Source organism: Neomonachus schauinslandi, chromosome 12 (genome assembly GCF_002201575.2).
Source record: "Neomonachus schauinslandi chromosome 12, ASM220157v2, whole genome shotgun sequence".
NCBI lineage: Eukaryota > Metazoa > Chordata > Mammalia > Carnivora > Phocidae > Neomonachus > Neomonachus schauinslandi.
Genome location: NC_058414.1, coordinates 33,885,766 through 33,898,053, shown reverse-complemented (window position 1 = coordinate 33,898,053; position 12,288 = coordinate 33,885,766). Strand labels below are relative to the sequence as shown.

The following is a 12,288-nucleotide window of genomic DNA, read 5'->3' as shown; positions in this document are numbered from 1 at the left end:
CTGAAAATAATATTCACAAAGCATCACAGAAAACTAAGAGGACAAAGAAATATACAAGCTCTTTATCAGTCAAAGGAGAAACAAAGGTAATTTCATCATATCTGAAAGAAGTTAGCAAAAACAATCAAATCATCAAGGAGACTACTTAAAATGTTGATTTACTCTTACTGTTTTTATTTATTTTATTTCTTTTTTTTTAAAGATTTTATTTATTCATTTGAGACACACAGATACAGAGGGAGAGAGAGCATGAGCAGGGGGGGAGACAGAGGGAGAAGGAGAGCAGGCTCCCTGCTGAGCCAGGAGCCCGACGTGGGGCTCGATCCCCAAACCCTGGGATCATGACCTGAGCCGAAGGCAGACGCTTAACCATCTGAGCCACCCAGGCGCCCCTCTTACTGTTTTTAATAATGAACTTTACAGTGAACCATTAGGTACTAATTAATTCTTGTAAATCATGTGTTACATAGATAAATATATGCATATGGAATTTAAAAATTAAAAACAATATCAATCTGATGCCCATGCTGATCTAATACTATAAGCACAAATCAATGTTCTCATATTAAAAAGGGGGTAATGAGACCTGTAGTGTCTACTTCACAGGATGATGAGGGTAACACAAAATAAGAGCTATGAAATCACTTCATGAACTATAAAGGGCCGCTATTATTATTCTTAGAAATGACAGAGGTTTGAATCAATTTCATTTCCTAAAAGCAATCATGTCAAGTGCTTCTGATAAAATGTTTTGATGATTCAACTACGACAATTTTTCCAAGGTTGAATTCAATATTCAAAAATGAAAATGCTTCCAGCCACTGGAATCTAGATCCACTAGATCTAGAAGATCCACTGGATCTTCTACATCTTGTACTAGGCAAAATCCTCATCTTTTGCTTCCACATTGTACAGCATAGATGCCCATTTCCAAAGATCACAGACATGTCACTCACAAAGATGGTAAAATAAGCAATTCTTAAAATTTAAAAAGTGACTAAGTTTGCTGTCATAGTCCATGCTGACAAAATGTAGGGTACTGATATTTTTACTGGACTGAAGGATCCATGCTACAAACTGCTTGACATATGACTTTGCTAAGGAATCGCCCACAATCTTAAATCATTTGTTTTGACAATCTATGCATACCTTTCTTGAAGACTACAAGTGTGTCCCTTAATTTATGCATATTTCTAGCTGTGTACTTTTCCTCTTGAGACATTACAGACTGGTCAAATGAACTTTGACATCAAATCTCATTTCAAAAAAATGGCCACAAGTCTTAGAAAACAAGTTATAATGGACCTACACTGTTTTCTTATAGACTCTGTTTTACATAGCATCAAATCTCTGAAGACCCTTAAAAATCAATATGCCATTTTTCATTTAGATTTCGGCATTACCTGACAATGTAAAAGTAATTCCTGCAGCAACAGTGACTCCTAAGAGACTACAAACATGGACACTGCACATAAGGAGCGTTCATTCTCGTAGTGTTCAAGGATTTACTCAGTTCTTTATTACAGCGTGCACTAAGGTATAATTATATTTTTCATTAGGGATGATTCTTCTCGCGGTTCACAAAATTTTCTTATCTCACAGGTCTCTCCTACTGAAACATTTGGCAGAACCACTCAGATGTTTATGAGGAGAATATGTGTAATACCAGCAGATTTCTTGGTTAATTAACCAAGTGTCTGCCTCATAAAAGACCTAACATGAAGTATAATTTTACTCTCAAAGAATGACACGAATGGGACAAACGTATCGTGAAAACTTCTGTCGCAAGAATTAGTCCCTCTTATTAAATTATTCTAGTCCCTTTACCGGGGAAGGTAAACTGAATGGCACTGTGATAGATATATTTTAAAATCTGAACTACAAACAACAAAAAGTTTTTAACATTGATTGTGTAGAGAATTATTACTTTGAACATTCCACCTGGGCCAGTAATTATACTTTAAAACAGACAAGTGACAATTCCATAAAATATACAAGACAACGATTTAAAAATCAGATCGTTTAAAAAAGTTCATTAGCCCTTGGTGCATCTCCACAGAAAAAGTAACTGATATTCAAAATAGCGTCTGCAAGACTTTCCTGCGAGGAAAGTTGCAGGAACCAAGTTGCTATGATTTACCACTGTACACTCAGCCACGAGCACAGTGCTGAGTCCATGGGAGGCACTCAGGAAAAATCTGTTGAACGAACTGTTGAATAATATTCCTTATTACATCCTTGTTCAAAAAGGCAAGAAACTACGTTATACACTTTAGGGGGAAAAATCGCGTTAAAAACAAATAACAATGAATCATGGAACACTACATCAAAAACTAATTAAAAAAAAAGGAACATTCTGAACACGTCAAACCTAAACCCTAAAGGGATAATGATAAACATGACATTTATATGGACTGTCTATAAGCCAGGCACTGTCCTTACATGATTTCTAAGTGTTCATTTATTTGTCTTCTAACAATTTTATGAGGTACCCCATATTACTGTCAGCATCCTTATTTTTAAACAGGTAAATTAAGGCACCGAGAATTTCGGTAATTCACCCAAGGACACATGATTTGTAAACTGGAGAGTCTGGATTCAAACTCTGGCATGTGCCTCCAGAATCTGCACCCTAACCATTCTGGGACATTTTATTTGATCTTCTCTTTTCACTTGGGTATATGTGCTCCCATGTAAAAAGTTTTCTATTTCAGATCAAAATGTTTTTAAGTAGTATGTCTGTTACTTCTCCCCTGCCCGAGAATTGTGTACTATTTATTTCCACCCTGTGGAAAAGGCAAGATCTGAACAGATTTCTCCCACTGGGAGGCAACAAGGGCATTTCCCAGCTACTGCCCAGGACGGCTGAGTCATAGCGGAACACTGTTAAAGCCAATTTAGCCTTCTTCTGCCCACAGGGCTGCTCAATGCTTTAATTTCTCCCAGGAACATAATGAAAGAGGGTGGTTCCTTCTAATTCATAAATTACCAAGGCTCCATTCCAACTTATATTTCAACAAGGTTTCCTGCAGGTCTACTGTGAGAAACGTTCTTCATACTGGTGGGGTTTTTGTTTTTGTTTTTCATTTCCCCAAGATGCACACGTTCGTTCTAACGTGAAGACTGAGGGATCGCCCCCTTCCCCACAAGGATCTCACTACAGCTGACACAGGTACCCAGACCCAGAGAGATTATTTTGACCTAGACATCTGGTCAGCACTTCTACCTTCTCATATGTCTGGGGAATAAGCTTGCGCACATGCTAAATAAATTATCCACAGTTTATTGGGTACTACATTAGGACTCTAGAGACACTGGCCACAGTAACATTAATAACTTAACATATCACTTACTAAGTAACAGGCTCAATGTTAACTTATTTTCCATCGCTGGGCCAAAGTGTATACATGTTTAAGATAAGGGATTTGGACAAGACAATCTCTGAGTTTCCTTCAAAATCCAGAGAAAATCTAAAATGAAAAATTCTGGAAATGTGAATGTAGTGGGTTTTCTTATACAATTATAACAGATTCATGTTAACTTTCCCATCATAGACTTGCTGCCTTTATCTGAAAAACAAAAATAACAAAACCTTCCCAATGCTAAAACTCTATCGACAACTGGATGAGGGCTTCAAAAATAACATCACATTCTGCTTCCAACTCTTGGAGCGCAAGGCTGCCACATCTTACTTCTTTTATATTGTTCTTTTAACATTAATAGTAGTGATTCTGATTAGATGCTCCCAACATATTTTAAGTAGGTCGAGAGCTTACCGATATCTTTTCAGAAACCACCTCTGACTTTTCTTAGGCCTCTCTTTACACCTTTCTTGTCCCATTCTCGGGGGGGGGGGGCACTCAATGTAGCCAACTCACTGACCCCCTTCTATGACTTCCAGGCTGGTTCTAAGCACAGTTTCCACATATAACATTCACACAATAGATTCCTTAGCTGTCATCTCTAACTCCAAAACTGGAAAGAAAAACCAAACACTTCAATCCGCACTTTATATCAATATCCTTCCAGGTTAAAAATTAGAATGTCAAATAACTTGACAGATATTTAACTGAGAGACGTTCCATTTTTAAGTTTTGAATTTTTGCAAGAAGTTATATTATTTTAGATCTGTAAGCTTGATTATATACATCAAGTTTATTTTTATAGTATGTGATAAAATAGACTGTTTTTCAGACATGTATCTAAAATTTCTAAGCAACACAGATCATTAGTTCTCAATTTTTTTTGTACTTTTTAATTTTCCAATACTTTTTTTTTAAAGATTTTATTTATTTATTTATTTGAGAGAGTGAGAGAGAGCGAGAGAGAGCATAAGCAAGGGGAACGGCAGGCAGAGGGAGAAGCAAACTCCCCCGCTGAGCAGGGACCCTATTGCGGGACTTGATCCCAGGACCCTGAAATCATGAACTGATCCGAAGGCAGCCGCTTAACCCACTGAGCCCCCGAGGCATTCCTCCAGTACTTTCTTTTATTAACAAGAGAAAAGTCCTAGCTTCCTATGTTGATCTACTGTAACAGAAGAAATTATTCAAGGTGAGAAGAAAATTTTTAATATAAATATGCACTACTCCAAAAGTAAATAAACCAACCCATATGGCATTTTAAAAACCTTAGAAAACAAAAGAGGAAAAGCAAACTAATATTGAACTGATAGTACTAAAGTGAGGGGAAAAAAACCCATCAAAATCACAAATTTTTTAAGTATGTCTAGCTTTCAGAATTTACAATATATCTCAGATTTTCCACAGTAGCCAGTTTCTCTAGCTCCCAGTAAAAATGTTAGGAAACATGTGCCTCAGACTACATGACTCACTATGACCAAGATTCTAGTATAAATCAGGCCTGTTGACGAATGTTTCAGTGGAGTCTGGCTTGGGCTGCATTTTAAAAACGTGGCTTCTTGGAAGGGAAAGAGCAGGAGACAGAGGAAGATCTGTGAATTAAGGGACATCAGTGAATTGTTAAAATCTAAGCAACCTTTTACACGACCCATATGTTAACAAAACTCACGTTCAAGTGTAAGCACTGTTGTCCTGAGTAGCCTGTGAGTGTTCATGATTCTGAGGTTTGTTTCACACTGTCTTCTTTTGTTTCACTGTCACTCTTGCTAACGTCACCTACAACTCCCCACTCTGGTCATTACCGCCAACAGCCAGCGCTGCAGTCAACCCACAGGCAGACTTTTTTCTAAAAACACATCAGTGTATTTCAACTCAGATCCTGCATCACTTATCTGATTTACTGCCAACAATTCTGCCCTCATATTGTATAGTAAAAAAACACAAACAAACAAACAAACAATAATTTTGCATACTGAAATCCCTTTGCCCAGAAGGTTCCCATCCATAGTGGAGAATGAGATGATCAGCCCTATTTGTAGCAGTCTGTTCTGCATTTTAAAATGTCTCATTACCTCACATGCATGATATGGCTAAAACCGAACTAACACTCTTTTGAATTTCCTCATTTCCATGGAGTTGCAAGCTGCCATTCTTAGCAATCAACCCCCATCCACATTGCTTCAATCTGCTTTATGGTGACTGAACACAGAGGTTTCTCATAGACAGAGGAGAATATGCATATGAGTTGCAATTCATACATTTTCTTCTTGTTTCCATTTACAGCTTTTAAAAAAACCCATATAGATGAGAGGATTTTTAGGGCAGTGAAACTCTTCTGTATGATACTATAATGGCAGATACATCATTATAATTTGTCAAAACCCATAGAATGTACAACACCAAGAGTGAACCTAATGTAAACCACAGACTCTGGGTGATGCTGACATGTAGTATACGTTCACCTATGGTCACAGATGTACCATTCTGGTGGGGGATGTTGGTAACTAAATGCAGTGTGGGGGCAGGGAGTACATGCGAATTCTGTATACTTTCTGCTCAATTTTACTATGCATGTAAAGCCACTCTAGGCATAAAGTCTCTTTAAAAGGAGAACAAAATCTCTCATATGTAGCATCTTCGCATACCTGGGAGAAGTTACGTGGTGATAAGACAAAACAGAAAAACAATATAATGTTATCATCATTGGCATCATCATCCATCCCCCTTGAATGTGAGAAAACTTTGAAGGCATGAATGGGATATTAAGCAAGATTTAAATAATGAAGCTAAGTGATGATGCTGTGATCAGAGAGAAGACGATTTTAAGTACCAACATTCCTTTTCAAAAGGGTTACCACATCTTTAAAATAACTGTCTAGTTCACATGTCGATCAAAATTATTTCTAACATGTAATCTTAATAATCTATGATAAATTTTCAGATATGTACATTTTAATTTGGAGTTTTAATGAAGTCTAGAAAAATTAGGGAGAAAATAGATCTTTCTTTGGTTCAAATTGCAGCATCAACTGCTCTAAAAATATTCTTCAGTTTTCAGATGTATATGAAAACAATTGTCTGAACTTTGCATTAGAACTGCTCATGCGTTAAACTGCTGAGAAAGAAAACCTTATAAAAGCAGAGTGACACCTCACTGGAAAATATAGTTAATTCTGTTAATAGAAAATATATTCCGAAACAAAGATAGAGTTAAAATGAATCCTACAGACCAAACAAATGGACTAAGTTATATCTAACCTTGAATTTGTAACTATGGCTTCCATGGTGAATTTTATATGCTAATGATAAAAAAATAGTTAAAGGTCTATACTTTGGGGACTAACAGGCATTTATTCAGACACTTTCTATTTATCAAACTGACAGACTCTACTCTGCATCTGAAAGCAGCTGATTTCCTTCTGTTTTCCACTATTCCCCACACGAATTCGGAGAGGCACATTACCAACAAACCCCGGGCTCGCCATGGCCTCGGTAGAGTTCCTTCTCTGGTGTGTTCCGCAAATTAATCTAAAATGTGATTTACAGTAATTTCCTTTCTTAAATCAAGATGAGGAACAGGGAACAGCCTGGAGGAGGAAACTGCCAACATTAGGAAGGTAATATTTTAGACCTCTGTTGGGAAAGAGACCCACCCAATTTTCCTTGATTAAAACCACAGAGATGTTAACAAGGTTCCTGCATTAGGAAAGTCAGTAAAAAATAATAATAATAATAATAATTATATATATATATATGTATAAAAAATACACATAGGCCAAAAGCTTATGTGCTTACATTACGGAGTTCTCACTGTCTCACTTCTTCAGGGCCAAATTCGGCCCAGCTGTCTTTCCATAGACTTAGGCATGACCCTTTAAAACAGTGGGAGAATAGCAGGGAAATGTGGATGACACCATCCTTGTCTTACGGGGATTGCAGGAAAGTCTATAGACTCATCTATTTTGTTTTAATCTCATTTACATGGAAATATATCCTTAAGTTTCATACTACTATACTGCAAATGAACATTAATTTTTGGTGAATTTATTTATGCATTTACTCATCATACTTCAATAATTTTCTTTTAATGTGATCTCAGTGCATATTATAAAACTGTGGCTCTCATCTGTTTGAATTTCCAGAAGATAGAATAAAAAAATTAGATTCAAGGGAGGGATGGTATAGTACTGATTCCAGATTCAACGGACCGATTTTTAATCACCAGCAAATATCTGGTTATTAGAAAATAAATTAGTAATTTCAGAAATGTACAACATAAAAACAAAACAAAACAGCACTTAAAAGGATCTTGGAAAGTACCAGTCCAATGCTCCTATTTTTCAGTGGAGGGGCCTAAGGATCAGAAACGATAAATGACTTTGTGAAAGTCACAGGCTAGTTATAGACAGAGCCAGCTCTCCTAATTCAATGTTCAACACATTTTGCCCAAAACAACGATATAATGAGATGATCATTTAAGGCCGGCAGAGTAGGAACTGCAAATCATAGACACCTTCTGTGCACGTTTACATTCACTCAGTGACCTGTATTTCTGCAGTCCAAGGTTACATACATAGTAAATACCAAACAGGTATGTAGGGCCTAAGCTTCAAAGCAATCCTGAGGCTCCAACACTAACAAGTTTTTAACTTTTGACTGTACCCAGCCAAGATAGCACTGATGAAGAGAAAATTAGTTTGTTAACTGCTGGTTTACCAAAGCAAAGAAGCAGAAATTAGTAAATTTAGGTGGGTCTTAGTCTTTTTTTTTTTTTTTTAAGATTTTATTTATTTATGTGAGAGAGAGAGAGAGAGAGAGCATGAGCAGGGAGAGCAGCAGAGGGAGAGGGAGAAGCAGACTCCCCACTGAGCAGGGAGCCTAATGCAAGGCTAGATCCCAGAACCCTGGGATCATAACCTGAGCCAATGGCAGACACTTAAGCCAGTGAGCCATCCAAGAGCCTCAGTGGGTCTTAGTCTTTAAATAATACTCAATTTAGTCATACATATTTTTAATTCATTCAACCAATATCTCCTGAATGCCTACTATGTGCTAAGCATGGTTCTAGACATAGCACAGACAACAGTAAGAAAGACAAGCCGAGTCCCTGCCCTCACAGAACTTACAATCAAGTACTGGAATAAAAAAGTAACAGATAAACCAATGAATACAATCATTTCAGTGCACTGCAAGAGCTACTGAAGAATTCCAGCTTTGCAACCAGTTACCTGTGAGGTCAAGCCTCTCTGAACTCAGGTCTCTTTCAAAAACATGGGTTAATATACCTTACTAGATTGAAGACACAGTGAAACAAGAATTTCTAAGTGTCTGGCACTCAGAATAAATTCAATAAATTTCAGTGTTTCCCCCTCACTCCCCAAGTAGTTTTTCTAATAAAAATAGTAACACTTACAACATGGGACCTGTACTCAGACAGATTTCATTTGTCTCTTTTAATCAATTTTCACACAAGAAAAAAAAAAAAAAGGACAAAAGAACTGCTTCTAAAGCTCTTTATACATCAAAGTCTGAATTAAGACCTGGTGTTTCTAATTGTTCTGCTGCCTGGAACCATCCCATTTTGACTGTCTAGCTTCTCCACAGCTTCTACTGTGCTTCCTTCAGCTCAGACATAAACACGTGCCCAAGTGCAGTAAATCACAGTTAATTGCATGTCTTAAATTAAAAGACAAAAATAATGCATAATTAATTGGGGGGAAATTGTCAGTTGGTGGATGAGTCTCGCTTATTATACTTTGTGCACAGGACGCATGCCAAGGGTGTGTTCCGGGCAAGGAGACTCAATCCATGATGCTGAGGGGGGAGGTGCGTGGCACAACCTTTCTGCAGAACGGGCTGGTGCAAGGAATCAGAGGCTTTAGAATACGGACACTGCAAGTACACACACAGCCTCCCCGACAAGGCCTTTCAGCGCAGGACTGCCCCCGAGAGGGAAATGCAACAAGCACTTAAATGGTCATTGGTAAGGAACTGAATAAAGAGACGAGGTTTGGGCTATGAAAGGAAAAATCTAAGCTGTTAGAAATGATTTTTTTTCACATTTAACAACATCAGAAAATGTGCCTGGCATATTCGTGGGTGAAAACTTTACAAAAGAAAATGTTTTGAAAAAGAAGAGCCTGGAGGAGGAGAGGAAAGGTACTAGGAAAAGAAACAAGGAAAATGTGAATGTTGGCTCTGAGTATCTCTCAATTTTCTAATTTTCTAAAACACTTCCTAAGTTGTTTAAAACTGCATTTCAATTTATTTCTGAATCTGATATTATAAAATGTCAGTTTTAAAGATTCAAAAGAATCTTTTAAGATGAACTTACCTGACAATTATAATAAAAACATTGCCATAAAATTAACAAATAATCCCCAGTAAGCACTTACATATAATCCCATTATACCCTTGATCATATAAACAAAATCAACTTTGTAAAATGTTTTTTTTACAAATGTTATTTTACAAATACACAAGAAAACCACGTTCAATAGAATTAAATGTTCAATGCAATTACTTACTCCAACATATACCTCACAGTATATTAAAACACCAGAAGAAAATCACTATGAAGCCTTATTAATTTACTGATACTGACAAACCACAAAATAATGTTCACAGCAAATCCAATAACCCTATATCTGAGGAACCACAAATCTCTCCTCCACCCACCTACTCTCCCATTATTTTCTACTCTGTAATAGAAAGACTTTATGTCTGGCCACCTTGTATTATTTTGATGCTAAAATCTGGCAATAAACCACACACACACAGAGTTTCATCATTTCTACCAACAAGATGAGAACAAATGACACTTTCACAATATATCACTCGTTATGCTAACTTTTGTTCTATTTCAATTTTCGAAGGAAAGAATATTTAAAACCCAACAGAGCAGATTCATTCCAAAGGTACTGAACAGTCTCCTACCCTTGGAATAGGAAACAGACATTTCTTGCTCTTTTATTTATCGGAAAGTGGGGAGGGAAAAGATAATCATATTTCGTCAAAAGCCTGTATCTCAACCTCAGGCATGTTTACGTCCCAAGGGTAATATTTCTATTCCACTCTTAATGGAACAAATTTCTAATCGGAATATGTATTCGAAAATAATTGAGGCAATGCAATGTCAACATATCATGCTGCCATCAGCATCCCCTGGTGCTGGGAATCGACTCAGCACCCTCTCTGCTGTGACAGAGCCAGGGTGAAGCAGGAATGTCACAGTTGATGAGGGGAGGAGAGCTAGCAGCGAAGATACAATTCTGCTCCCCTTTGTGGACTCAACACAGAGTCTGGAGGAAAGCTTCTAAGCTGGAAGAGGCCAACCTCAAAACTTTAAGGAAGGGATGACTTACAATGACTGAAAACCACAACTTTTAAATTGGAATCAGTGTCTACTTTTGTATAGTTATTGAGAAGTCTTGAAACAGTCATTTCTGGAAAACTTAACCCTGGCCCTAGATTTCTAAGTTATTAAAACCACAGGGCAATATGTACCATTGAATATATTTTGTGATGCCCCCCAAAAGTTCAGAGGCTTAAATTCAGGTTTCTTCAAGTCTGACAACAGATTGATAACTGTGGAAGCTGGGTGATGGGTAATGAGGGTTCCTTACACCTATCCTTCCACTTTGGAATAGGTTTGACATTTTGCATTATTAGTAAAAGGTGAAAAAATTTAGATTTCCTTCAATATATTTCATGCTCAAAATTGGACTTTTCCTTTAGAAATATATGACATCTGATTTGTGCTTATGATTATTCAAGACTCTAACAAGCAGTGTGAATTTTTAATAAATCCACAAAGCATGATGTTGATCATTAAAAAAAAAATTTCCTTCAAGCCTCAAAAAAATGTTACCCATGATCGACAATGATAGAAGAAGCAAACCTAAACAAATGCAGTGTCACCATCTGCCTGGCATTCTCACAGTGTGACAAAATAGACTGGTAATTAACTGCTTTCCTACCGAAATCTGCCAGCTTTAACTCCCCCGTGTCACTGATCAGAAGGTTCTGTGGTTTCAGGTCTCTGTGCAAAATATAACGCTGGTGGATGTAAGACAGCCCTCGCAGCAACTGAAATAAAAACAACTGAAAAAATAGGGAGACAAAAGTTAAAATCTGAACACAGATAAATGCCAGTTTCTACATACAGTCGCCAAGCACTTGTATTTGGTAAAAATGGGTACCCATCACTAAATTTCCTACCCAAATCATTTAAAGAGAATGTGCATTAAAGGTATGGAAATCCCTGGTTCATTAACAAGTAAATCTAAAATTTTCTACCAACTTATTATGTCAACCCAGAATGATACCTTCCTCAGCCAGAAATCTATAATCCAATCTGCACTCTATAAATTAGGCAGAATGTAAAGAATCAATTCTTTATAATATCTGATTTCCTCAGGCTTCTAGTGATGCTTGAGACGCAGAAAAAAAATCTATCTGTAACATTATCAAAGGAAGCAGAATTTTTTTTACCAAGTTTATGTAAATGTGCACATATTTAATTCCATAGAAATGACATAAACATGTTATCCAGTGATTCACCCATTAACATGCTTTAAGGAATGGAAAGATAAGATGATTTCAATAATTAAAACAAAACAGTCCCATGGCCCAATTAATACTACATTGTAATTATACTGCTTTTGCACATATGGCCAAAGAGATTAGCTATTGCCTAAAGACAGACAAGCACCTTCACTGATTACAAAGCAGACCCACCCGAAAGGAAACAGAAAATAGAGAAACCAAGAATTTAAGAGTAATACTTTCATAAGAAATAATTTTAGGAAGTGACTGATGGCCTTATGTGTTTATTTTCATATTGGATCATATCAAATATTTCTATTTTGATCATAACAATGTGATTTGCGAGGGTTTCCAATATTCTGTTTATGAAAAAGGAAAC

At 36.8% G+C, this 12,288-nt stretch overlaps 1 protein-coding gene across 2 annotated transcripts in view; it reads right to left on the bottom strand.

The window, feature by feature from the left end:
* Positions 1-12,288, bottom strand: part of CDK14 (cyclin dependent kinase 14) — a 546,170-nt gene that overhangs the window by 256,252 nt on the left and 277,630 nt on the right. For both annotated transcript variants that reach the window (XM_021689620.1, XM_021689621.1), the window contains one exon: positions 11,342-11,465. In XM_021689620.1, coding sequence (XP_021545295.1) covers positions 11,342-11,465 — 124 coding nt within the window. The remainder of the gene's footprint in view (positions 1-11,341; positions 11,466-12,288) is intronic.